Source organism: Grus americana, chromosome 18, assembly GCF_028858705.1.
Source record: "Grus americana isolate bGruAme1 chromosome 18, bGruAme1.mat, whole genome shotgun sequence".
NCBI classification, from domain to species: domain Eukaryota; kingdom Metazoa; phylum Chordata; class Aves; order Gruiformes; family Gruidae; genus Grus; species Grus americana.
This window is the reverse complement of record NC_072869.1, coordinates 1,123,866-1,150,889: the sequence shown is the minus strand read 5'-3', so window position 1 is coordinate 1,150,889 and position 27,024 is coordinate 1,123,866. Positions and strand designations below refer to the sequence as shown.

The following is a 27,024-nucleotide window of genomic DNA, read 5'->3' as shown; positions in this document are numbered from 1 at the left end:
TAAGCATCTGTCACCTCATCTGAAGCTGGCCAAACACTATAAAGCTCATTTTCTGCCTGAGGCATTTTTATCCCGAATTCCTGCTGCCTGGCCCTTGGAGAGTGCGACAGTTTAATTTTCTTCTGTGGGTGCACGGACCAGCCAGCGACTTCCACCGCCTCAAAACAGCCATTTTCTAATTTCAGTGAGCAGGAACCCACGTGGGACACCAGCTCAGAGGCCAGTGTCGAGGGGAGCATCACCTAGGTGCTGGTATTTGTTGGCAGGAGAAATCCTTTTAACCCTCCAAGGAGCACGCCGCAGCAGCCCCGCTCCGGAGCGCCAACCCAGCCCAAGCTGCGATGCCCCAAAAGCCACCGAGCTCCCGGTGCTTTCGGGTCCGTCCCACAGCACCACACACAACCCTGCAAAGGGCAGAAGATGATTCCCAGAGATCTGACAGGCAAGCACGAGGCTAACGAGAAACTCCACTGCTAATTAAGGCTGCAGGGTCAAGCTACGCAGCAACACGGCGCACACGGAAGCTGCTCCGGGGCAGCGCAGTTTAGCGAACACGCTCAGCTTGAAAGGAGAAAATTAACCTGTAGCAACAAGCCACGTAGCGAGTTGTTTTCCCTAATTGTAGGAGACAATTGCACGGGAGTTAATTAACACTGACGAGGATCGCTTTGTCCTTCCCACCTCACGTTTAACTTTGGTCAGAAATCTACCCGCGTTACCCCAGGAAGCAGCTGGAGGCACGGGACTGCTGCCCACGGCAGGGACATGGACACGGACACGTCCCCGCTGCCGGCAGAGCCTCGCGACAGCCTCCGCCACGCTCGAGCTCAGGCTGAGCAGTCTGAGGCGGAACAACGTTTATGCAGGAGAAATATTGGCAGAATTTCTGTGGGGAAGTGATTTTTAAACAGTTTGCTAGGTTAAGTGCAATAAGTGTTTATGTATGTATATGTAGACATGTATATATAAATAAAACAATTTTTGCAGCAGTGCCTATGTACACATATCTTCCTGAAGCATGAAGCTTAGCAAGTAAATGACAGAACAGGATCCGCAGACAAAGCATCATCCGCAGGGCAGGAGCGCCAGGGACCGTCGGCCGCCCCCACGGCATCGCTGGCGAGCGGCGCCGTGCCCAAAGGCTTACGGCTGCGCCCTCGATCTGGGGGTCTTGGGGGGATAGAAGGGGTGGAACAGATTCAAGGAAATCCCCTTCAATTCAAAATTCAGCACATCTTCCCCAAACCAGAGGGAACCAAAACACGACTGGGCCCCAGCAGCGGCTGCCGGCACGGCTCAGGGCAGGGCCCTGCTCCCCACCGACCAACAACTGCTATTTTACAGCAAAAAATGAAGAGGAAAAAAAAGCCCCATGGAAAGGATCCCCAGGGATCAGCTGAAGGGGGGAGGCGACTCTCTGCTGGCCAAATAAAATTCACAAAACCTTAGGAGGAAGTTTACCGAAAGCGAGTGTTTTTAAAACATTGTCTGGAGACTCCAACAAAAACAGCCCGGCAGGATGAGGGCGTTGAAAAGGGCTCTTCACTACAGAGATAAAAATAGAGTTTTTCAAGCTTTCTTCTCACTCCCAGGGTGGGAAGGGAAGGTGGCTCCAGAACTAACACACCTTCACATCCCCCTCCAGGTGAGAAGCCGAAAAGCCATCAGCTGCCAAGGAGAAATACTGAAAAATAAACATATTTATGGCACGGAATCTGTGCAATCGCTTTGCACACCCAAGTCAGCCGGCGAGGTGCTGTAGCTGCTCCCGTGACGCCGCAGGTTGCGTCGCCGGTGGATGCGCCTCCGCAGCCGCCCCCCGCCTTGGTCCCGTGGAGGGCAGAGGAGCCCGCGCGGGCTTCCTTCGGCTGGCGAGGTGAGGCCAGGTCCGCAGGACGCTACAGCAAAGCCAATATTCAGCAAAACTCTGGTAATGAAAGCACATCTCGCTCTCCCTCAAATTTTGCTCCGTCAGCACCACCCACAAGTTGTTTGCCTTCCCCACGCCGCCCGGGCAGAGTTTAGAAAAACACAGACAAAAAAAAACCTGGCAGCTAAAGGTTGAAAGGGCTTTGCTTTGTTCCACTGCACTAAATTCCCTGGGTAATACCACTCAGCTCTCTGGGATTGGCACGGCTTTATTCAGCTGCCAAAAATGAAACTAATGCGAAGCACGAGGTCTCCAGGACACAATCCTGCTGAATTAGGGGGAGAAGAGGCAACAGAAAATAAGGTCCCCGTCTCTGAGTGCACTTCACACTACAGGAACGATCTGCCAGCTGCTCCGATGCCCTAACAGTCAGCCCGTATGTCAAAGTTTAAATCCTCCCCAAGAACAAGCTGGAGATGGAGCTGGCTCAGGTTGCACCAGGTTTCTCCCGTGCAGGAGACCTGCACGACACCTCCTTAAAGGCTTTCAAAAAGCTCTAAACCAGGCTGCGCAGTTCTCCCCAGGCCCATCCCCACAGCCTCCCGGGTACCTCCTCAAACTGAACGCAGAGCGAAGTAAAAGGAGACGCTCCTTCGCTCTGCTGGGGCTGCGGTTTGCTGGGCACCCGGGCTCTGCACCGCTGGCAGCACCGCACGGCTGGCACAGGACCTCAGTCAGCATCGTACACGCTGCGCCGATGACAGCGCTGCAATTGCAGCCAGACCTCCCATCGGGTTTCTCCTCCACGCTGCAACGGGCCAGACAACCGGGGATCGAGGCGAGGGGGCTCCTGGATGAGCATCGCCACGAACACCGCAGCGTGCGCCGCACCCCAGGCTCCACTCCCAGCCACCCCCACCCCCCCAGGGACAGCCTGGGCAGCGCTCGCTGGGGATGTCCCAGACACCTCAGAACACAAGTGATTATAGACTTTGAGCTAAAAAACAACTTCAGCATTTTCCTAGTACGACTCTTTGATACCCTACACAGCAGCGAGGTGCGTTGGCTCCCTGCAAGACTGATGCTGCACGGTGGCATGGGTGGCCCAGGCTCAGCCTGGCACCCACAGCTTTGCTGGGTGACTCATGGGTGACAGCAGGACATTACATGACCATGACGAGTCCCATCAGAGGGGCCAGCGCCTTGGGACGCTCCACGACTCCGCAGTCGCACTGCAGAAGTGGCTCAGCTATAAGGAAGTTCCGTTTGTAAATGGGTCAGCCCGGCTCCAGGAACGCCTTCATTACTTCTGTGTTAATATTTAATGCCCAAACCCCAGCGCTGCCTCTCGGCACATCCTGCCCTGCGCCATCAGAAGACAGCCCTGTACTTTTAAGAGCCAAGTTTCTGCTGGGAGGGGAGGGGAGCCTCGCCAGACTCGTTAGCGGGGCTGATTTCAATTGCTTACAACACACCCGCCTCGCAGTTCTGCCACCAGGAACATCCCCATCCAGCCAAAGTCCCCGGTATCTCTGTGTACCGTAACGCACAGCGTTTCACAACCCGAGCTGCTCATGGCTGCTGTGCTGCATCCCTCCCTCGCCGCCAGCGAGCCCACCTCACCCAGCGCTCCCAAAACTCGCTCCAAGCCAGTGGGAACGCTGGGCTGTTGTTCTCCAGCTAGGGCTCTCACAAGGTCCTGCCCCAAAGCCAGACGGCACGACCAGGGCTCAGCCCAATCTCGACTGGAGAAAGAGCTCAGGTTAAGGGAATCAGGGAAAAACCCAACAGGGTCCCCATCTAAAGGCATGAAGTTTCTACAGGCTATCGTGTAGGGCACGAAGGGATCCAAGTTTCAGTGCAAGAGCTCCAAACATCTTTGTCATCAGGGTCTGGGCTTGAAGGAAACCGGAACGGGGACGTGCACGGTGCACAGAGCACCCCCAGCACGCCAGCTCACAGCACCCGCTGGGCAACACCTCGTCGGTACCACCAGCAGTCACCCCTGCAAGGCAGACCCGTCCCCCAGCCCCCCGGGGGTGGGATCTCCGCTGCCGAGCCAGGAGGGTCACCCGGCCCCTTCCCTGCAGACCTCGCACCGAGGGGCTCAGCTCGGCACAGGAGACGTGCGACACGCGCTGGCCTACGCCGTACCCTGCCCTGCAACGCGAGCCGCACGGGAGTGAAACCTTAGCCACGAGCAGGCTCAACGCAACAAGGCACCCAAGGCAAAGCCAGCGGCTGCCTCCATCCCGGGGAGAAGCACCTCTCGCCGGCCCGAGCTGCAGGCAGCGTGGGAAGTGATTTGGGGCACCTTCGGCAAGTCGGGAGCTACCTGCTTTAGAACACTTCCTAATCCACAAGTTCCAACAGTCCGGAGATGCACCATCTCGGCAGAGGTCAGAAACCACTCCCAGCCCGCAGCAGCATGGTCCGCACGCAGAGGGATGGAGCAGCGGAAGGCGAGGGGCAGCCCCACATCACCGCCAGGCAGCGGCCAAGCCCCCACCGCTGCCTCCGGACCCGCACAGAGCCTCGCTCCAAACCACTCGGCCGTCGAGCCGAGACGCCTACAAAGATGCAACTGTGGGAAAAGCACGTTGCCCTACAAACACACCACAGCCCTGGGCCCTGCGCTGCAGGACGACCAGCCCGGCCCCCGCCCCGCCACCCTCCGCAGTTACTGCCGGGAAAGGTCTTTCGCTGAGCTTGACCCGTTCCCCCGCGACACAGGCGCACAGCACCCGCTGCCCGCGGGAACAGGGTGCTGCTGTCAGCCGTAGCCGTGCGGTGATGCTGCCGACCGCCGCGATGCACCGGCCAGCTCAGAGCCCCGGCGCCCAGCCAACCCCACGCAGGCAGCAGAGACAGCAAGAGCACAGCAGTGCATGGAATTTGGGGGTGGCACAGGCTAACTCCCGGGGCCAGCTACTTCCTCCTGTCACACCGCATCGTCCCTCCGCTGCCAAACACACCAAACCACCCACAATTTCCCTTCTGATTCACTTGAGCAAGAATCTCTCCCCTTCCCTCTGGACTTGGAGATAATGAGGCAAGAGGCTGCGATGCCGGCAATAACATTTATTACAGCTGATGTGTAGCAAATGACTATCAGGAATTATGCCTGCATTTGCGAGACAATTAGGCTTTGAGTTCGGGGTGTTTTTAAGCAAACACCTCTTCACAAGTGGAGCTATTCATACACCATTGCAAAACGATCTTCCACACGAAGAAATAGCTTTAAAATGAAATGGAGGTTAGCCTGTAAAAGGCAATAATCTAATCTGTCACAAATGAGACAGATTTGTCTTCGGGGGAAGGAAGAACTGCCAGTCCTTCCTTTCTGCAAATAGACAATCCTGTGCAAGGGACGAGCGGGGCTCGGGAGCGGCCGCACGGGGAGCGGCCAGAGAGGTCTCACCCCCCATGCGCACAGAGCCCAGCCCAGCCGCTGCACCGCTGGGACAGGGTCCACACGAGTGAATCAGCACCAGGGAAGGTGGGATTACGTTGGTGGAAGGTGCCAGCAGCCTCCGTCTCCCTCTGTAATTACTACACATGTGTAGGCAGCTGCCTGTAGTGGCAGCATCGGCAAGGGGGCGGCTGACAGCTCCTCCACCGTCTCATTAGCACAGTCACTCCGAGGGTGAGCGCTGGTTCTGGAGGATGATTACAATGGGCTTCCCGGGCAGAACGCCTCGGGAAAGCCTGCGCAGGAGAGGGTGCCTGGCACCGGGAGCAGCCAGAGCTGCCTGCTCCAGACCTCGTGGGGAACCGGCTCAACCCCCTGGTCCGGCTGCTGCCGGAATCCTGGCAAGATGACGGCAGCGGCTGGAAGCAAAGCACGGGGCTGCCGTCCATCCCGCAGCCCTGCTCTACAGCGCGGCGTTCACTGGCTGTGAGGAGACAACAGCCAAAGTCCCCCAGCATCGCCCTCCTTCCTTGGGGTTGTCTCCTCCTGACCAGAGCGGTGTTCAGGCTCCTGTACAGGCCAGAAAAGCATGGGACAAAAGAAATACTTGGGGAATGGGCATCTAAAGCACTGGGGGTGGTTTTGGACTTGGAGACTCTAAAACTTACGGAGCTCCTGAGAGTCCACACGGTCCCTCAGCCTCCAGCCCTCGTGCTGAGCTCCAGGAGGTTGCAGAATCCTCAAAGAAACATGCAAACACGGGGTTCCTGCACACACCCCGTGCCACACATCCCCAGAGGCCAAGAAAAGCATCACAGTCTTCAGAGGAGAAAAGGCTCCTCGTTCACTGCAGGAAGCACAAATGGAGTCAGGACCATCCTCCTCCAGCTCCCAGCGCAGAGACACCAACGGTGGGTAAAACCAGGGGGTCTGCCTCCGGCTCCGCGTTCTCACTCCCTGCGCCCTGGCTGCTCCCACTAAAATACCGAGAAACTGAAGCGTTCACTAACTGACAGTCAGACCTTTGGACTCCTCTCGAGTCCATCTTCGGCTCTTGGGGCCAAGAGGCCCCCGCGCACCCTCCGCACTTCAGTCAGATCAACCAGGCTCCGATGGAGACGGCGCTGCCTCTTACTCCAGGCCAAGGGCGTTCTGCTCTGTTTGACCCGCGGCTCACGCGGTGCAGAACGATGAAGCCGATGGTCGGAGGCAGGGGAAGAGCCCAGCCCGCATCACCCCTCGTCTCTCGGGGGAGCAAGCATCGCTTAAGCGCAGTTGCTGCAATGGCCCACGGGCCACCCTGCACGCTCCTTACACGACTGCACACGGGCGCCTGGGGAGATCGTGACCTGCTCCACAAACCTGCTATTAGCACAGTTCTTCGAGGACAACACACCTCAAACAACTGAGTCACCAGCTGAAACTATTCCCAGCAAGTGTCCCCAGACCAACCACACCGTCACTCAGTGCGGAGGACCGGCAGGGCCGGGTGACGAGGTCCGGCAGCTCTCGCCTCGTTTGCCCAGGCAGTTCCCAGGGCTGCGCCGTGCTGATACGCAAACACCCGGCTCCCTGGGAGGGAGAAGCTCCCGTGGCGCCCGGCTCTGCCCAAGTCCAAGAGCAACCTGCACAGGGGCAAGTCCTGGTACATCAGCTGCACTTCGAGGGTGGAAGGGAACCCCACACACCCGAGCCCCAGCTGGAGTTAACCACCGTAACCAGAAAGCTCCGTTCACAGACCTGCTCTACAGCCAAGGTTTTGGGTGCCATTAGCTGCATCTGAAGAGCTGTTACGCCCCAAGGTCCCCAAACCCAAGACTTTAGAATGTCCCTACCTTGGTATTTTTTGTACTAATTTGTTCTATCAGAGTGAGGTTTTTTCCTGCTTAATGCTCCCAGGTAACTCAATCTAACCACTTAAAAATGCAGGAAATCATGCAAGCTTTCCAGTTTAACAAATGACATCCTGCATTACATGTTAGGCTAGAAAGGTTTTATTAGACTTGGTCACAGGACCCAGCAGATCAGAAACCACTTCCTTCACAAGGAAAATTAAAGCACATAAATTATTTTATTTTTCTCATGACACTGGGAGCAAAGCAGAAAGGGAAAATAATCGAGAGATTCAGCAACTCCGGCTATAACCAAGACAGAGAAAAGGCTCCGATCGCTTTTAATCGCTGCAGGAAAGCGAGTGACGGCCACAAACCTGCCCGGACCGAGGTGATTCGGGGACAGCACCGCCCGCCCGTGGGATAAGGCAGATTCCCACGCAGGCTGCCGGCCCCCGCGGGCTCCCCCACAGCGCGGCGGCCGGGGGAGGCTCGGGGTGCCCGGGGCCGCCCACCCCCCCCCGCACCCGGCTCCGGGACGGCGGGGCCCCGGCAGCCGCTCCCGCCCCGGCCGCCCGAGCGCATCCCCGGGGGAGGGAGCGGGGGCGGCCCCGGCCCCCGGCGGCGCCTCCTCCCGCCCGCGCCCCGCAGCCCCCGCACCCGGCGGGGGACGAAGGGGGAGTTGGGAGATAAAACAAGCAAACAAAAATTTACAAAATTAAAAAAAATAAAATAAAATGAAATGAAAAACCCCAAATAAACCGCAGCGGCGCCCCGGAGCCGGCGGCACCTGTTGCGGGGCTCACCTTGTAGACATTCTCGGTCAGGCGGTGCACCTCCTCGGAGCGGGACATGCCGGGCGGGCCGGGCAGCACCATGGGCGGGCGGCGGGGGCTGCGCGGAGCGGTGCGGAGCGGTGCGGAGCCGGGCGGCGGGAGCGGAGAGCGGCACGGAGCAGCGGCCGCGCCGCCTTTTATCAGCTCCCGGCGGCCGCCACCGCCCCGGCCCGCCCCGCGGGGAGGAGCCGCACCGGGCCGGGCCGGGCTGGGCCGGGCTTGGGCCGGGCTGGGCTGGGAGCGGCGCGGCAGCGCCCGGGCGCGGCGTGGGGCCGGGGACGACGGCGGCGGGAGGGCTGCGAACCCCGGGGGGCCGGGGGGTGCCCCGTGCTGTGCCCCCTCCTATAACCCGCCTCCTGTACCCCGCTATGCCCCATCCCGTACCCCATCCCATCCCCCATTCCCCATCCCATCCCCCATTCCCCATCCCATCCCCCACTCCCCACCCCGTACCCCATCCCATCCCCCATTCCCCATCCCATCCCCCATTCCCCATCCCATCCCCCACTCCCCACCCCGTACCCCATCCCATCCCCCATTCCCCATCCCTTACTCCTCCTAATCCCCATCCCATACCCCCGCTATTCCCCGTAACCTATCCTACACCCCTTGCTACACCCCATGCTATAGCCCATGATGCCCCATACTGTACCCTACTATAGTCCATCCCGTATCTCTTGCTGTACCCTGAGATACCTCATCCCATAGCCCCTGCTGTACACCACACCCTCGCTGTACCCCACTCCTGGTGCTGTGCCCCATTTTCCAGTTGTGCAGTGCGGGGTGGACGGGTGAGGATCAGCTGGAACGGGAAAAGCAGCCGGTGGTTTGCAAGGTGTTGGTTTTACACAGGAAAAGACAGCGGGTGCCGTCCAGGAAGACCAGGAGAGCCGAGGTGGGATGAGCGGTCACCACGGTGTATGGCCGGCCCGGTGCAGCACACCTCGCGGTGCCTGTCCTCAGCCGGGAGCGGTGCTCGGCTGGGGGAGCCCAGCCCAGGCAGGAGGAGAGGCAGCCCCTGCCTGCCTGTCCCCCCACCGTCCCCTCGCTGTCCCACTGCCTGGCCAGCCGGGAGAGCCGGACTCACACTCTGTCACCCCGCAATTCCCCGGGGGTCCCTTCCCAGCCCTCCCGGCTGTCAGGTCCCCGTGGGCCAGTGAGGCTGAGGGTCCCCCATCCTTCCCATCCCTCGGGCCAGCGGCAGCAACTTTTGCACAGGTCCCGAGAGACAGGAGGAGCGGGGCCGTGCCCCGGAGCCAGCACCCGTGTCCCCCAGCCTCACCGCCCTCCCCACCATGGCTGCCACTCTCCGCAGGCAATCCACGGTTAGAAGGACCTTTGCGTGTCCCCGCGTGTCTGTACCGGCTGCCTCGTCCCGGCCCTCGGGCCAAGCCTCCCTCTTCTTCCTCTCCCTTCTCTCTGCCACAATTAGCAGTGAAACAGTTAAGCGGCTGAGCGCATTCTCCCTCGTCTCCTCCATCAGTTCCAAGAACAAGGAGCCCGAGCAGCCGCGACAAGTCGATACCTTGGCCCCAAACCTCCCGTTTCTATTCCCCTCGCTGGCTCCTGCTCTCCATCCCAGCCCCGGCGAGGAGCAGGGGGGGCACCGAAGGCGGCCACTCACTCTAGCCACATTTGGGTCCCATTTTGGCTTCTACCCCCTCAGAGGTTTCACACACTGAAGGACAGGGAAGAATTTACAACCCCTGAGAAGGGTTTTTCTCATTTTTCTGGAGAGGCCGGTTAACCCTTTCCCACGAGAGCTGAGAAAGAGAAGCGGTGGTGGGCCGTAACCTCAGGGGGGACCTGGGAGCAAGGCTGCCACGGGAGATGTTCCCAGGAGGGATGCCCGGCTGTGCCGACACCAGGACCTTGCAGTGCCCCTTCCCCACTCGAGCCTGCTCCGTCCTGAGCGGCCAGACCGCAGTCGGCTCTGGCGGGATGCCGCTCCCTCGGCCGGACACTGCCGACTCGCTGGTTTTCTGGTGCCGGCAAAGGATTTCAGATCAAGCATCCAGGAAGAGAGTGCCTCTATCCGCATCTCCATCACCTTATTTTTAGTTACGTTATGTAAGTTCTTCGCTACGTCATGGATGTGGGGGGGTTCTTGCATCTAATTCCGGTGTGACAGCCCAGCGATTCAAACAAGCTGTTCCTCTGGTGAAGAAGATAAAAGGATTTGTAATTTCTCATCATAAAAGAGGCCTTTAGGGACGACCCTCAGAGAATCTCTGGCATCTAGGCCTCCTCTCAGGCAGCCGCTCCACTTTCTTCCCATCCTCTGCTTCTCCCTATCCTATCCCCAGGAAATTTGAGTACTGAAAACCTTTCTCCCCCGTACCCCTCTGCTCCCAAAGCGAGTCTTCAGCTGGAAGCAGCCAGCGATTTGTTATCCTCACATCAAGAGGCCGATTTACCAACTGACCATTGACCTTGGCTTTTCCCATGTCACAAACTCTTGATCAGCAGTGGCCACCCAGGGCTGGTCCGTGCTGCCCGTGCTGCGTGCGCTGCCTGTGCTGCCTGCGCTGCCTGTGCTGCCTGTGCTGGCCCGTGCCCCATGGGGCTGTGCCAGAGCCCAGGGCAGAGCTGCCGCCCCGCAGCCGCCCGGAGCACCCTGGGAATTTGTGGCAGGAAAAACCTGCCTTTGCCTCGTGCGGTAACATTTGCTTTGATTGCTTTTTTTTGTTGTTGTTGTTGCTAGCTGTCTTTTTGTCAGGGTGATTCACTCCCCAGGGCTCGGCGGCAGCTGGAGCGTGCCCAGGGTAACCATGGTGGCAGAGTCCCTCACGGGTTATCCCTACATCCCCGCGGCACCTCCTGGCGCTCCTCGCGCGCCCTCTCAGAAGCGGGGACCTTCCACCATGGGGGCCGCGCCGGAGGAGCAAAACCCGGCGGGTGCCATGCGGGACCCCCGCCACGCCAGACCTTGCGCACCAGTGGGATAAACACGCAGCAGCCCTGCCCGATGGCCCTGCCGGCCCCGGAGCTGGCACCCGCCCCCGGAGCAATCCCCCCCCACGCTTTTGCAAAATCAGGGTCTCTCCCCGGGGCGACGGCACATCGGCACACACGCGGCACCGGCCACCTCCAGCCCCGGGTGGAGCGAAGTTGCTGTGGCAACACCAACTTATGTAATCCACCCCGCTCGGCTGCAGGTGTGGGGAGGAAATTGTGCTATTTTCGAAGTTTCATTAGGTTCCTTCTTAATTACCAGCGTGGCGTCACGCCAGCTCTGCCAGCCGGGTCACGCGCCCCAGCGCAGGGACCAAGCACCGTGCCGGGGCGGCGATGGCCGAGGGCAGTGGTGGCACGGGGCAGCCGGGGACGGCCGCAGCTCCTCCGGGTTCCCAGCTGGGTGGACGCACGCTCACCGCTCACGAAATGGCTCCACGGGTGGATGCGGTGGCTGCCCGGCGAGGGACGGAGGGAGGCGGGAGGCTGCAGGGTGACATAGCTGCCCAGGGAGGGGAAGACGATGCTGCGTGGGGTCCACGGGAGCTGCCACATCCTCAGCACCTCGGGAAAGCCTCCGGCGACACAGGAGAGAGAGAAAAAGATAAATGCGGGTTATAATCCCTCATAGCTTTGAAGGTGACGTGTCATCGGCCGATACAGAGAGAAGGAAACAGAGGTAGAGCCCCCCGCTCCCTCCGACCCCCCACGTCTCTGCCCAGCGCTGCCAGTCGGGTGCAGGGACACGGGCAGAGGCCGGTGAGCTGAGCTGCCACCGGGAACTGCTCCGGGCGGTCGCTGCTTGCTTCTCGGCACCTTGAAAGAAGACGGATGGTGTCAGAGCAGGAGACACCGAGCAGGGAACAGGGTGCCGGACAAAGGAGCCGCCTCCATCTCGAACTCGCCCGCTTGTCCCACGCGGTCCCACGGCGGGGACGGAGGCAGAGGCCGCCCCGCTCCCTGCACAACCACAGCTGGGGCTGGCGGCAGCCGCTGCCTTCGGTCCCTTTTCCCCTTTTTGATACGTACCAGAAGGATAAACCCAGGCACCCTTCAGTGACCCCTGCGAACAGCCCGGCTCAGGGCAGGCGCGTACCTGCAAGTGTCAACTTGTTAATGAGATTACCAGGAAATTTCCGTACTTTTTGTCTCAGGCAGATGGCTTCCCCATCAGAGCCCTGACACGCTGCTGCTGCGCAGTCGGCTGTGAGCCCTCTCCATGCTGCGCCAGGACTTATTTATTTCTAAAATAATTTAAATGTGATTTTTCTGACATCTAGGGGGGGGGTCACTGGGGAATCAGCCCAAGGGGTTTGAGCAAAACCAACCCAGCCGCAAGCGCAGGACGGGCTGTTCCCCGTCACCCTTGCTCAGCTCGGACTCCTGCCTCCCTGGCTCACTGCCGAGCGGGCAGGGCCCCCCCCCAACGCCTGGCTGTGCCCCGCTTTCTTTTGAGCACCTCACTAACCTCTGCGGGAGCCGGGGCAGCGAACCCCACGCCAATACCCAGAGCCACCCACCCAAACGTGGCTCTGCTCTTCCCTTTGCAGCACGGCCGTCGCTCGCCGGGATGCTGGCACGAGCGGCTGCAGTGCCTCACTGGTACCCGTCACCGTTCAAACCAGTGAGCGCTGGTCCCTCCACTGTCCCGGGCACCATGTCCCTCAAGTGTGCAACGTCGAGTGTGCGATGGCAAGCGTGCAACGGCAAGTGTGCAACTTCAAATGTGCTGCTCCCAGCGTGTCGCTCCCTGTGCTACCTCGAGGCACACACAAGTTCACGCCTTCGGTTTCATAGGGTCAGGACCTAAAAGTTGTCACAAAACTGGAGATTCCCTGCGTGTGCCAGCAGCTCTCGGCCGGTTAAATCCCCCGAGCACAAAGAGCAAACCGAGTAAAGCCATTTACTGAGGCTTAGCAAAGGATGAACAATTCAGGCTCTTATTTTACCGGGTGGGAGCTGCAGCACTGAAATCCAGCGCAGAGTCTGAAACAAGGGCGCAGCGATTTCCAGCTCCTGCCTTGCACTTTGCCTCGCAGGACTCGCCACAGTCTACAGAGCAGGTCAGGATTAGTTCAGAAAGGAGGAAACCGAGGCACAGCGGAGAGGAGTAACTGGCCCCCCATCACCCCGAGCGGATTTTCCCTAATCCTGTTGGAAGCAGCATCTGAACAAGACTCCCCGCAGTGAAAGTTGCTGTTTCCAGGTATTTGTGTACCTGGAAGCGTTTTGCTCACTGATGTGACACAGCAGCGCTTTATCTGGGTTGCTCCCTGCAGCACGGGAGCACGTGGCCCTGCTCACGGCGAGGGAGGCTGCCGCGCTGAGCCGGGCGTCGGAAAGCAGCTCTGCCATCGCCAGCCTGTCCGTCAGCCGCACGGAGCCTGGGCTGGGCACTGCGGCCGGGGTCGGGTCTCATCGCTGGCGTCACTAAGGGCAAGGAAATAAGTGGTGGCCCCGGGGAGGGAGCGTGGGCTGGGGGAGGCGCTGGCAGAGCGCTCGGCTGGCGCCGCTGCAGGAAGGACCCCTGGGCCCCCCCGGCTCCCGCATCCCCAAGGGATGCAAAGGGCAGAGTGTTGTTGGTAGGTGTCTGGGACGCTCTTGCTGCCCGGGTCAAAGCCGGAGCCTGCCTGCACGCTTCAACCAAAGCTGGCAAAGCAGCAGCGTGCCCAGAGCACCAGCCCCCAGCTCCCACCTCCTGGCTGGGGGGGACACGGGGACCCGCTCGCATGTCCCCCGCAGACCCCCACGCCCTTCCCGGCTGCTGCGGTGATGGCTGCGGGCAGGGCACGGGCAGACGCGGCGGGCAGGGGCGACAGGCCAGGCTGCACGGGAGCACGGCGGAGCCGGCGTGGAGCAGCCTCGTCTCTCCCGGGAGGCTCCTGGGGAGAGCGAGCGCAGGGAGGAGCCCAAATGACGGAGGAAACAGGGAGTGGGTGGGAGAACAAAGCGCTGCGGATGCAGAGAGCTGTGATGGAGACTGGGAAGATGGAGGGCAACGGGAGGGGAGCGGGGCTGGCGCCAGCCGTGGGAGAGCTGGACGGGTCCCCGGCCGTGCTGCCTTCCATGGGGACCGGGGGAGGCTTGGCAGGGACAAAGCTCAGCCCCAAAACAAACAGCGAACCCAACCTCTGCTAAGCCACGCTGGGGTGGGAGCGGTCAGGGGAGCGGTGCTGTGTGCGCTGGAGGAGCCCCGAAATGCGCTGGGGCTGGCGACTCCTCCTCGTTCCCAGGCTGCTGAGCACCCCAGAGCCCCTCGCTCCTCGTCTGCCCCAGCTCCTGCTTTCATGAGTGAGTAATGCTGAGTTACAGATCGCTAAGGAGATCTCTGGGGATACTTCTGAATAACAGGAATAGTTTATGTGATTTGCATAATTGGCATGATGGGATTTTGCATCACGTTGCTGAGCTCGGGGAAGCGTACGGGGCAGCACCTCCAGCCGACGCCTTGCGCAGGGGCACTGGGTGCTGTAGGGACCTTTGGGTGCTGCCTCCCACCCTGCCCAGCCCCCGCCTGCCTGAGCAGGACCAGTGGGGGAGAGGGGCAGCTCACAGAGAGGAGATGGGACAGGATCGGGCCCTCTCCCATCACCTGCCCTCTCCCTGCCCATGCCACCTCTTCCTTTCTGCCAAGCCAACGCTGCTCTGGGCTGGTACGAGACCCCCAGCCCACGGGCGCCCTGGGTCATGTTCCCTTGCTCCATGGCCACGGCCGACGGTCAGCTGGCGCGGCCCTAAGCAGCTCCCAGGCTGCAGCACAGACACCGGTTCTCGGGGTTGAAGCGCGCGCCGCTGAATTCCCCCCAACTCCCCTTCCAGTCCCGAGGCCAGCCAGCTCCCGCTCGGCGTCTCCAGCCTTTCTGCGCAGATGAGCTCACGCAGGAGCATGGTCTCCTCCTGATTCAAAGGTGCAGGCACGGCCCCGGGACCGGGCTCCACTCCTTTCCTCCTCTTGCTAATTAATTGTGCGCTGTTGGGCTGTGACTCGTTCCAGCCCTGGGTGCAACGCAGCACCAGCCCTCCCGCACAGCGAGAGCAGCCAGGTGACGGCCGAGGGCTGGGGACCGTCAGTCACCCTGCAGCGCTGGCCCTGCAAACACCCAGCACGTGTCCACAGCTTCTGCTACGACTTGAGGAGCCGCATTCCATGGCGGGGCAGGGAAACCAGCCCAGGTTTGGGGGAAATAGCAAAGGAAGGTGACCCGGCGGCAACCGCCACTTCCCAGTGCTCCTTCCCCTTTAGGCACCACTTGAGTGGGTCAGGCTCCCCCCCCCCGCCCCGAAGGTGAAATTCTGGCTCTCCTACGTCAGAGCAGTCACTGCTGAAGCATTTCAGTCACTGCCAAGCACCACCGTACACCGAAAGCTCCCGTCTAGCACTAAGAGCCAGCAAAGGTCACATTCCCGAACTCAACCGCACAGCTCTCTAACAAATCTGCTTTGTTCCCATCGCTGCTTGTGTTGGGTTTGCGTGGCAAGGTTTTGGTGGCGGGGGGCTACAGGGGTGGCTTCTGTGAGAAGCTGCTAGAAGCTCCCCCTGTGTCTGACAGAGCCAATGCCAGCCGGCTCTAAGACAGGCCTGCCGCTGGCCAAGGCCAAGCCAATCAGCGCCTCTGTGATAACATATTTAAGAAGTAGAAAAACACTTGGAGAGAGAGCTTTTGCAGCCGGAGAGAGGAGTGAGAAGATGTAAGAAACTCTGCAGACACCAAGGTCAGTGAAGATGGAGGGGCAGGAGGAGCTCCAGGCGCCGGAGCAGAGATCCCCCTGCAGCCCGTGGTGAAGGCCATGGTGAAGCAGGCTGTCCCCCTGCAGCCCATGGAGGAAGGATGAGGGGGTGTAGAGATTCCCCCTGCAGCCCATGGAGGAAGGATGAGGGGGTGTAGCGATTCCACCTGCAGCCCGTGGAGGACCCCACGCCGGAGCAGGTGGAGGCACCTGAAGGAGGCTGCGGCCCGTGGGAAGCCCACGCTGGAGCAAGTTCCAGGCCAGACCGGTGGACCCGTGAAGAGGGGAGCCCACGCCAGGGCAGGTTTGCTGGCAGGACTTGTGACCCCATGGGGGACCCACGCTGGAGCAGTTTGCTCCTGAAGGTCTGCACCCCGTGAGAGGGACTCCATGCTGGAGCAGGGGAACGATGAGAGGAGTCCTCCCCCTGAGGATGAAGAAGCGGCAGAAACACCGTGAGATGAACTGACCGTAACCCCCATTCCCCGTCCCCCTGTGCCTCTGAGGGGGGGAAGGTTGAAGCCGGGAGTGAAGTTGAGCCCGGGAAGATGGGAGGGGTGGGGGGAGGTGTTTTAAGAGTTGATTTTATTTTCTCATTCCTCTACTCTGTTTTGCCTAGTAATAAATTAGATGAATTCCCTCTCTAAGTTCGGTCTGTTTTGCTCGTGATGATAATTAGTGAGTGATCTCTCCCTGTCCTTATCTCGACCCACAAGCATTTCGTTATGCCTTTTCTCCCCTGTTTGGTGAATGAGGGGAGTGAGAGAGCGGCTCTGGTGGGCACCTGGCCCCCAGCCAGGGTCAACCCACCACACTGCTCTAATTAGGAAATTACGCTGATTTCCCCCCCCCCCCCCAGTTGAACTATCAAAACTCAGGCTTGTTCTCTGCCAAAGCGTCTTCCATCTCTCCGCTGGTGACTCAGCGTGACACCAGGCCGCTTAAAATATGTGAACAGGGAAAAGGAAGGAGCCAGCGGCTGATTCCCCGCGGTTCTGAGCGTGCAGCCCGGGGGGGGTTGGCGTTGCAAGGCTTTGAGTGCAAAACAAACCCCCACCGGCGCTCCCCCTGCACGGGCAGCACCCTGTGCCTCGGGCTCAGCCCCCTGTGCGGGGCAGGGCGAGCTCCGGGGGGAACAGAGCGATGAAGAGGAGGAGCAGGAAAACGGAAGCCCCCCAGCAAATCTCCCCAAAGCAGCGCCTGGTCCTGACTCGGTGTTTGCCAAGGAGGGTGGAGGACAAAGGACGCGGCGAGGTTGTTCCCAGCAGGGTGGGAGCTGAGAGCCGCAGCCGGGGCGGGGGGGCACCGAGCAGGGCTGCAAGGGCAGCTCTGCCCCAGGGCGGCCACTCATGGCTGCAAACCCTGGGGGACCATGCCCCCCGTGCTCCCCATGCCCCCCGTGTTCCCCATACCCCCCATGCTCCCCATGCCCCCCGTGCTCCCCATGCTCCCCATGCCCCCCGTGTTCCCCGTGCCCCGTGCTCCCCGTGTCCCCGTGCTCCCCATTCCCCCTGTTCCCTGCGTCCCCCATGCGCAGCATCCCAGCTCACTGGTGCCAAAAAGCAACTGGACCCAGCCGGTTCGAGCCCCAGAGGAACCAGCGCCAAACGCACCGTTCTGGTGGACTTGGCAGTGTGGGGCTTACGGCTGGACTCGATGATCTGAGAGGTCTTTTCCAGCCTCAGTGGTTCTGTGACTCTGTGAAACCCTGCGCATCAGCTGCCGCTCGGGTTTGCATCTCACCCGTGGGTTTTTTTTCCCACAGGTGCTTCAGGAAACATTTGAGGCAGTGGGGTGTGCAGCCGTATTGGGGGGTGCAGCCGTATCGGGGGGGGGGGGTGCAGCTCTGTGTGTGGGGGTGCAGCCATGTCGGGGTGTGCAGCCATGCCAGGGGGTGCAGCCGTGTTGGGGGGGGTGTAGCTGTATCGGGGGGTGCAGCCATGCCAGGGGGTGCAGCTGTGTTGGGGGGGGGTGCAGCCATATCAGGGGGTGCAGCCATGCCAGGGGGTGCAGCCGTGTCTGGGGGTGCAGCCGTGTCGGGGGGCGCAGGCAGCCCCTCTGCCTCCCCAGGCCGCGCTGCCATCCAGCTGTGTTGGCATAGAAACTACCACGGCTCTGCCACGGTGCGTTACACAATTCAATTAAACACCGAGCGAAAGGGCTGCTGCCGTTTAACGAGGAGGGGGAGCAGCTCCCCGGCCGTCGGGGTGACGAGGAGGCTTTTGCCCCAATCCAACTTCTAGACAAGTTCCAGAGCATCGCGGGGGTGGGCTGCAGAACAAGAAACAAAGCCCCAGCGAGCGAAGAGCGCTGATGTTCAGCGGCTCCGCTGCCTCCCGGACAACGTTGAATAAGAGTCTATTTAAAGGCGATGCCGCTTGCATAACGCTGGCAGTAATTCCCTCTCCCCCACAGCCTCGTGCGTTATTCCCAGGGCTGTTTGCAGGAGGAGGGTCCATGCAGGCAGCGGTCCCCGGCCGGGCAGAGCCCGTGGGGCGAGGGCAGCTGCAGGCAGCACCCCCCCGGGACGGGGACCTCCTCTGCGGAGGGGAGCAGGGGAAAGGCAGCACCGTCTCCCAGCAGAGCTTCTCCCTTCCCCCAGCCGCCGCCTCCTGCGCGGGGCGATGATCCTACATTGCCACACAAGTCACGTTAAATGCCACGGTGGCTGGATCCGGCACCGCGCGGCGCGTTGGAAATACCACAGAGACGCTGGCAGCCGCTCCAGGAGAAGTGACAAATCACCTGCCCCTGCAGATTGCAAGGGACCGAAATTCGGCGTCACCTTTATACGTGCCGTGTGCGTAAGGGGCAGGTTTGCCGTGGGGTCCGAACCTCGCCGGCGCCCCCGGCAAGGAGACACGGCCGTGCCAGGGGCCGGGGGGAGCGGGGAGGACTCCGGGCGCTGCGTGGGGGCGGTGGAGGAAGCAGCGTGAGGTTGCCTGGATTCTCCAGGGTTTAATTAGCAACGAGCAATGTTGCCTCAATGACTTTCTTCGAGGGAGGACACTCTTCTATTTAACCGAATATCTGGCCAAGTAAAACACAGCTGGAAGAGCTCCACGCTCAGCTCGCACCGCGGGGTGCCGGCTCCCACCCCTCTGCCACAGCTGAGCAGGCACAGGGACTGTTAATTAAACACCATTAAACCCGCGCAGCTGCTTTCCCAGGGATGTGGGAACCCCCGGCACCTCCCCCGGCAGGGACAGGACGGGGGGGCTGAGCTACGCCATGGGTCCGGCTGGCCCAGGCGGGACAGACCCGGAGGCGTCCCAGTGCTTCCAGCAGCAGCAGAGAGGTAAACCCAAAATACCGCGGAATTAGCCGGTGACAACACACCAGCCAGCGGCTCGGGGTCGGCCCTGGCCCCTCGCCCTGCGTCCATGGGGTCACTCTCCAGGACCGCGACGGCGGCGTGACACCACGGCACCGCTCCCGCCAGCGCGGCCCTCGAGACCCGCATCCCTTTGCTATGGGCGACGGTCACACGGGGGGGGCTGTGTTGGCTGCTTGTGGCGGCTGGGCACCCCCACCACGCTGGAGGCAGGAATCCCTGCTGAGGGAGGGGAAATCAGACCCCAGCCGGGACAGGACGTCACGGCCACGGCTGTGATCCGGACAGAGCCACGCGCTCCCCGAGAGTCCAGCGTCCAGGTGCAGGCTGTTTATCGCTCAGTTTGCCAACAGTTCCAGAATAATTCTTGCAAAACCCCCAAGTTCAGCTTCATTGCCTTTCCAACCCCCCCCCCCCCGCTCCTGGATCCAGCCCATTGCTCCTGCCTCCAGGAAAACCCTCTCCCAGGGAAGCCGCTTCTCCGGGGAGCCCCAAGGGTTCCTGCCCTGCTCCCGAGGAGGACAGGCTCAGTACCGCTGCTCTGCCCTGGCAGCAGCAACACGACGTACAGGTTCGCTCTTAAACGTCCCTCCAGCTCCTCCGTAGGCGGCCGGGGCTGCCAGGGCTGCGGCCGCCGGGTGCAGAGGAGCCTTCCCGGGCCAGCCCAGGATTGTTTTGCTGTTACACTCGGAGCCCGTTCCGAAGTTTCCTGCCCACATCTCTCCCAGGAGCAGGGAGTGAGAAGAGCGCTCATCCAAAACATTTACTGTGCAAACATGAGGCTAGAAGAGGAATGGGTGAAGCCATTAGAAATAGTTTATTGTTACAGCACACCGCAGAGGTCACACACCACTCCTGGCTCTTCCTCCCAAGGAGACACAGTACAATCTGTTTGGGGCAGGATTAGAAGAGGAAGCTGTTGGCAATCTGCTCCAAACTTTCCTGTTAGCTCAGTAAATGGCCTCTTTACTGTATTAACAAATGCGAGGAGCTGCATTAACCCCTTCGGCACCAGCCCCGCTGCCTCTCCGGCCCAGCCTCTGCCCAAGGAAAGCGCGAAGAGCGCAGACGGCGCCCGGGACCTTCCCGGGACGGTTTGCTGGGGTGTCCCTCACTGCTGGGACATTCGTGAGAGAGAAACCCGGGGCGCGGGGACTGCGGTGCTCTCCCCCTGCTCGTCCCCGGTGATGGGTGCCAACCCACTTAACAGGGCTCACGCCAAGCGCCAGCAGCAAAAGCCGCGCTCCCAGGAAAGGGCCCTTCGAGACCTGGGGAGAGTCCAGCATTCACTCCTCTGAATTATGAATTAAATAGGGTAAAATTAAACCCACTCCCGGCTAGCAACCGACTGAAGGAGCCTTGAAGGAAAGACGTTGCACAAACCCGCTGCAGACAGCGCGGTGCCGACGAAGACAAGGCTCTCTCTGCTGGAACAAGTGCGCGTTGCAGGGCGGCCAGGGTGGCAACTCGGGGTTTTGCCTATAGGGAAAAAAAAAAAATCACAGGAGCGTGAACAGGATACGGCCCTGTCCCGTCGGTTTAAACCTCTGCCAGGTTCAGGGAAAGCGGTTCGTTTGCTGAAGTTGCACCGCTTGGCAAACAGGGGTCCGAGGCTTGTGGGACCCCGGCTTTGTTCTGAAACGGTAATGAGGGAGAGTGGAACTGAACACAGGGCAACTCCAAAGCGCTTTGGGGGCTCAGCCCCAGGACCTGCCCCTCGCAGGAGGATGAGGATGCCCCAGCCCGTCTGTGGAACGTAACGAATGGAGATGACCCGGAGCAGCACAGTCTCTGGGATTCCTTGTTACTGTCTAGCACCAGATCACATAACCCCGAGGCAGTCACTGAAGGTCTCCACGGACCCTCCGGGTTCTTCTGCTGTCACAGAAACAGGGATTAAGGGTTGTGGCTTCAAGAACATAATAAATAAAGATCTGCAATGTCCTGAAGAGCATCTGCAAGCTGGCAAGTAAGCCTGCTTCCAAGAACAGCTAAATCTGCCTGCCACCTGGCCGGCCAGGCAGCTTTCCAAGCACCTCGTCTCCTGCACCCGGCCAAGCCGAGCACCCCGCAGCAGCACAACAAGCACCAGACCGTCCTCCCCGTGCAGGGTCACGAGGAACTGGTCTCCTCTCTGCTTACTGGGCAGCGTCTTTGGGGTGTTAAGAAGCTTCATGCCTCACATGAGCTACGGAAGGAGCCTCACGTTTACCCCAGCCTGACCTTCCCCGTGTCCGACCCCCCGGGAAACACCGAACGCGAGCTGGCAGCTGGAAGCAGAATCGATCTCGGCCCATGTGAACGTTGCAAAGGTGAACTCTGATGATGCTGCAGAGCCAATGAGGGATGACTGCTGGCTTGTAACGTAGGCAGAAGACTCCTTGCTGTAATTTTAAGAGGCTCATCGGATTTCGGTCACCCCAGGGCTCACTCGGCACCACAGCTTACCAGAGTGGGATCTGCACGGGAATCCTCGCCGACCGCCCCGACTCGTGCCCGGCTCTCACACAGAGATTGGGCTTTCCCCCTGATCAGCGCCGCTGCCAGCGAACAGAGCCGAGCAATCACTCTGAACTTTGCTCTAACGAAACACTCGCGCATAAGCTGGTTTTACATAAGGCCGACAGAACCATTTTCGACCTGTAGCACAAAGTGTCGCTGCCTGCAGAAGCTCAGGCTTGCTGCCCTCTTTCAGGCTGCCTGCACTCTGCCCGTGCCCTTTGAGAGCCTCGTACATGCCAGCCAGTCGGATTTACACCGGGACGAGAGATACCAACAGCCCTTCACAAACAGAACCAGAAGGGGAAGGGCAAAGGGACCGAGAGCAGTGCAGACACCGGTGTGGTCTGCAGGGCTCCCGAGGGCCGTGGCTCGTTCTCACCCAGCCCGGTGCCCAGAACAGCCGTTTCAAACACACGATCGCTTTGAGGGGAGACTTCAGTCAGAGCAAAGCCAGATTTACCACTGAAATCAAACCTAAGAAAAGCATTTGGCTTTGGAAGTTTTTAGAGTTGTTGTTTAATCCCGAGACAGCGCAGCTGAGTGAGTTTAGAATTTAAGTTACAAAAAAAAGAAAGCACTAGAAAATAATCTTGATACAAGAGCAATAATCAGCTGAGGTTCCCCACCCTGCACAGGGAATCCTGCTCCACCATCCGCCCAGCACAGCTGGGATGCTGCCGAGGCATTGCTTGTTCCCAGCACAGGCTGGGATGGCAAACTGTCCTGGGTGAAAGTCACGGGGGGGAATCCCCAGACGTGGGAGTTAAGATGCTGCCACCAGTTCTGGTTTTGGCCTGTTCTTGACGGGTGACGCTTCTGTGGAAGAAAAAGAAACTTGTTACAGAAACAGAGAATGCAAATGATCTCCAGTCATCTCCTGTGGAAGAACTAGGACTCATAATCCACTCCTCCGTAGAGCAACAAATGCTTTCACAGGACCTGAACTAATAAAAGTTCATTATAAGTAACTCCACACATCCAGTATGCCCCTCTTTTTCACAGCACTTGGACTGAAGCCGTTTCAGAACGTACCCAACACAACTTTAGTAGCCACCAGCCCAGCGACACAGATCCAGGGCAGCGAGCGATTTCTCAGACAAGCTATTCCCCTCGCCCCTTCAATCTGACAACGTGACTCTAAATGAGGCTCGATCGGCTGCGTGCAGCAAGGGCAGCTTGTATTTTGTTCAGCCATCCCGCTGCCAATGTACAGAGATGACATCTGATCTGTGTTTACTAGTGAACAAGCACGAAAAAGAAACCAGCCCCATTCCCCACATCCCAGGTTTCTCCTGGGCAGATTCCACACAGAGGAAATGGCTTCTTACAGCTCCTGGTTCCCACAAGCAGGGAAGTCCAGCTTCTGCGACTGACGGTTCGGTGTTCCGCTGTCCCAGGAGACACCCTTTACCGGTTTGCCGTCTGGCACCCAGTGGAGTCCAGCTCTACCTCTCCGTTTGTCTCCAAGGGCTGGCTCCACCCTCAGTTCTTCAGCACGGACAGAGGTCTGCCAATGCTCTGCAAAGGCTCCTTCCTCACCGGCAACAGGCCAACAGTGCCCGTTTGGTCACCCTGGGGCACGAACTCTCCCCCGCTTCCCTCTTTGCACCCAGCTGCACAAACCCTGCCGCTGAGGTTTTGGACCGCTCGGGAGCGAACGTGCACGCAGCATCAGTTGTGCTGAGCTCACGCTCCAACAATTGTGGAATTGTGGCCCTCAGGGATCCTCATCCAGCTGGTCCTAAATCACCGTTGTTACCTGAAGCAAGGTCACAGGAGCTACGAGGAGTCAAACCTCAGTGAAACCAAGTTTTGTGCAGTGTGAATGCCAGCATCTGTGGTCACAAAAACCTGTTCCTGCGAAGCAGCAGGATGTGATGACGTGCAGGGGACCAGTTTGAACGTGGGGCAAGAAAGTCTTGTCTGGGTCCAGCAGAAAGCCAAGGACAGAGTTCCTCGGGGAGCTTCAAACGGAACATACGCGGGGTGTTTTGGGGCAGCAGGTACGCAGCATGACTCAAGAACAGCAGATGTAACAGGAAGGAACTCTTCAACAGGAATGACTAGATGCCAACTGAACAAAGAGACTAGAGCCTTGGGTCCTCTTACGGTAAAGGGTCAGCTGGATTTGTCAGAGCCATGTGGGGGAAGCTTGCATAGCCCAGATCAGCAGGGCTTTAAACCAGAAAGTTTATAGTCCGTCACATTTGCTAGGACAACGCAATAGGAGAGCTCCTATTGCATGGAACTCAGGAGAAGGATGAGAACCAAAGGTGCAGAGCATACAGAGAAAGCATACCTGGGATCTTTTCTGGGAGTGGCTCAGAAGGAACTTCTGGAAGCTCCATCTGTTCCTGCAAGAACATTAAAGACGACACATGACACACACCCCACGTACCAGGCAGTGGTCACAGACTCCTGCACCACAGAGTAATAACAGAAGAGATTTCACGTACTAACTGACATCTGCCCCAGAATGGCGGGAAGGGTTATGGCCTTCAGTACTGCCCAATGAATGGGCACAAGGCTTTTTTAATTATTATTATGGAGACTTAATAGGATGCTGTATTAGCTATGAGTCTCCTCAAATCAACACTAGTCGCAGATCCTCTCCACCTCAACCTCCACTGGCTGCACATTTCCTACAGTGGAGCCACGCCAGCGTTTGGAAGAGCCTGAGGCACCACAGAGATGGGTGGGGATGATCCAGACTGAATCCTCTATCTGAGCACGATCCAGGACTTTCGAGATCTTCATCTAGCAAAGCACAATAGGGACGCGGTAAGAACAGAGATCAGCTGACTGTAACAGACAGCAAGTAAAGTGCAACCCTTAAAAGCATCCGTTTCTAAATGACCCCGGTGCGTGGAGCGATTGGCTTGATCTTTGACGACACAATAATTGGGCACAAATACGTGTAATTGAGGTCTCTGGCAGAGTAAGATAAGCTATCGAGAGTGAGGGAAAAGGTACTTTCTCCCCTATTATAAACAGCTTTCCGAAAATGTGGATTAAAAGTAAGTACAAGAACATCAGGTTAGTCCTACCTGAGTAATAGCATTTAATTCTTCTAGAATGGCATCTTCATCTTCCTCGGTCAGGCTGCCAGCCAGTATCTCATCTATTTGCTATGAAAGAGAAGAAAGAACACATTCCAGTCCACAACGGCATGGCAGAAGCAGCTCTGTGCCTCGTAGCATGGTACGTGCGCACGGGAGAGCAACGTAGACACGGGGTGAAGGGGTACTTGGAAAACTAACAAAGCTAATTTTTCTGCAAGCAACCGAGATTTAATTCCCAATCCGATTGCCTCTTAAATAAGGCTGGGAACACAGCGCACCCCAGAGAAACTCTGTATGGTGGGCAGTCTGCTCACGGCTACTCACGCACACAGTACATACCCTCTGGTACTCCACAGCATCTTGGGTTTCACCTATTATTCTTTCTACTTCTTCTATTGACATAACCTGAAGAAAAGAGCCAAAATCCACGTGTGGGTGAGGTCTGCGGGGAGACAGCTACAAACTGCCAGGACTCTGCCTAGTCCAAGGCAAAAGCGTGCTCAGCCACACATACCTGGTGCATTTTGTTCAGACATTCATTGCCTATTTTCAGACCCTCAATAACCTTCATTTCAATCTGGGTGAATTCAATATCCTGGACCTGAAACAGGAAGGAGAAGGGGAAACCTCGCAGGCTGTCCACGTTCCCATCGTTAGCCAGGTACAGACTGCCAAGATCCCCAAAGAAACTGCAAGGAGAAATCAGTCGAGAGCCCTTCCTGTAGTGAACAGAGGATCAAGTGAGACCAGTTGTAACAAACACGCACACAACAAGCCCTAGCACAGGCAGCTGCAAAAGCATATCCAACAGCCCCTCAACCGATTGTCTAGCTGACAGTCTAAGTGAGGCCATAGTTTCCAAGGCCACCCCAGAACAAACACGTCCATTTCTAAAGTCAAGGCACGGGACAAGCCCGAGGGAGTTCCTACTGCAGCCGTCCACACCGTGACTAAAGTTTTACTAATTTACCAAACGCGTATGTTACACCTAACCTGCACTGCAGACTCAAAACATACTCACCACTGGATTCTTTAGGGAAGAGTCACGGCACACGTACAAATTCAGAGACGTCTGCCCTTCGGACAGAGGACTGACCCCTGTTAGGGCTTGGCAGTTAAAATGTGATTCCATGCAATCAAACAAACACCCACCCCAGAGAAAAGGCTTCTACCAAGCGCACAGAGTGGGCTACTCGCAGCATGCAGCAACCAATTCTTGCTTACCATCCTCTCCAAGTTGCTGATTTGGTTTTCCGTTTTATCTAGAAGTTGCTCTTGGTAACGCTTCTTCTTTAGCAAGAGCATGGCTTTTCTGAAGGAAAACAGGAGGGAAACTCAGCACAGATGAAAGCAAATAAGCCTAAAAGAATCACATCAAAGTCATATTTGTCTTGTGCTTTTTCCAAAAGAGGAAAACAACATGTGTAATTTAAATGACAACTCTGAACTGCTCCCACGAAGAATAAAATGAGCAAGTTAATCATAAATTTGCTGTCTGGTACCTGACAATTCAGGTATATTTGGTGTGGGTTAGGACCTCACCGGGCCAGTTGTGCTGTAGCAACGCAAAATTAAGTCCTTGCACAAAAGGCTCGTGATAGACCCTCGAAACAAGACGTAAGAGCCAGCCGCTGACACGGACCCCACCGACACTGCGGAACAGAAACAGAACCTCGCAGAGCTGTTCTAGCACCAGCCATGGGACCGCGGGGTCCTGGGCGAAGGATGCTCGTACCGGCCCAGCTCGCTGCTTCTGAGGTTGAGTTTGTAAGTATAAAACTTTAAGCGGAACTCCCTTTCTGAAAGCAGAATCCTTAACCCCCTGTGCAGGTCAGCAACACCCGCCGCCCGTGAGGCTCCTGTCCAGCACCGGGCCCCGCAGCCCCACTCACTCCTTCTTGCCGTCTCTCAGCAGCTGCCTGGCCAGCGCCCGCTCCCTCTCCAGGTTCAGACTGATCCGCTTCTGGTACTGCCTCAGCTTGTCCCGCTGCTGCTTCAGTTGCTGCCGGGGGAGAGGGGCGGACAGACCCGTCACGGCCGGGCCCTGACGGCTCCAGCACCCCGAAGGGCCCAGGCAGCGCGGCCCGCACACAGGCCCGTGTCCCCCCCGCCGCGACCCGGCGCCCCCGACCTCGCCCCGCTCAGCGCGGGGACCCGCCGAACGCCCACCCGCTCCAGGCCCCGCCAGCGGGGAGCGCGCCCGGAGCCGGCAGGGCGGAGGAACCGGCCTCCCCCGCGGCCCATGGCCCGGGCCTGCAGCGGGGCGGGGGCTCCCCCCGGGCTCCCCCCGGGCTCACCAGCACCGCCTTGTCCTGCTCCGTGACGCGGCTCCGCCGCTTCCGCCCGAACAGGTTCCCCATGGCCCCGCCGCTGCTCGTGCCCCGGGCGGCGCGGCCGCTCCGCCCCGCTCCGGCCACGCCCCCCGACGGCGGCCGCGCAGGGCCCGGCCCGGCAGAACGCGAAGGCGACGGCGTGTGCGATGCAGGGGAGGGA

At 59.1% G+C, this 27,024-nt stretch overlaps 3 protein-coding genes across 9 annotated transcripts in view; 1 reads left to right on the top strand and 2 right to left on the bottom strand.

The window, feature by feature from the left end:
• The window catches only part of BAIAP2 (BAR/IMD domain containing adaptor protein 2), a 47,932-nt gene extending 39,875 nt beyond the window's left edge, over positions 1–8,057 (bottom strand). For 4 of the 7 annotated variants that reach the window (XM_054847005.1, XM_054847008.1, XM_054847006.1 and 1 more), the window contains exon 1: positions 7,921–8,057. In XM_054847005.1, coding sequence (XP_054702980.1) covers positions 7,921–7,992 — 72 coding nt within the window. In that variant the 5' untranslated portion in view covers positions 7,993–8,057. The remainder of the gene's footprint in view (positions 1–7,920) is intronic. The other 3 variants (XM_054847011.1, XM_054847007.1, XM_054847010.1) reach the window with 2 other exon arrangements.
• Positions 8,039–27,024, top strand: part of NPTX1 (neuronal pentraxin 1) — a 193,396-nt gene continuing 174,410 nt past the window's right edge. The window contains exon 1 of the mRNA XM_054847013.1: positions 8,039–8,042. The gene's annotated coding sequence lies outside the window, so the exon portion shown is untranslated. The remainder of the gene's footprint in view (positions 8,043–27,024) is intronic.
• On the bottom strand, positions 21,869–26,948 carry CHMP6 (charged multivesicular body protein 6). Its single transcript, XM_054847016.1, has 8 exons — positions 26,829–26,948; positions 26,424–26,533; positions 25,756–25,843; positions 25,046–25,132; positions 24,871–24,936; positions 24,517–24,597; positions 23,769–23,823; positions 21,869–22,285 (listed from the first exon to the last, which is right to left on the bottom strand). Exons 1-8 carry the CDS (start codon positions 26,889–26,891, stop codon positions 22,233–22,235), a joined length of 603 nt encoding a protein of 200 aa, XP_054702991.1. The 5' UTR covers positions 26,892–26,948; the 3' UTR covers positions 21,869–22,232.

Coding starts and splice junctions, on each gene's coding strand:
- CHMP6 (XM_054847016.1), bottom strand. CDS start 26,891: ATGGGGAACCTGTTCGGGCGGAAGCGGCGGAGCCGCGTCACGGAGCAG. Junction 26,534..26,828: donor AGCAGGACAAGGCGGTGCTG/GTGAGCCCGGGG, acceptor CTCCCCCGGCAG/CAACTGAAGCAGCAGCGGGA. Junction 25,133..25,755: donor TCAGCAACTTGGAGAGGATG/GTAAGCAAGAAT, acceptor TTCCTGTTTCAG/GTCCAGGATATTGAATTCAC.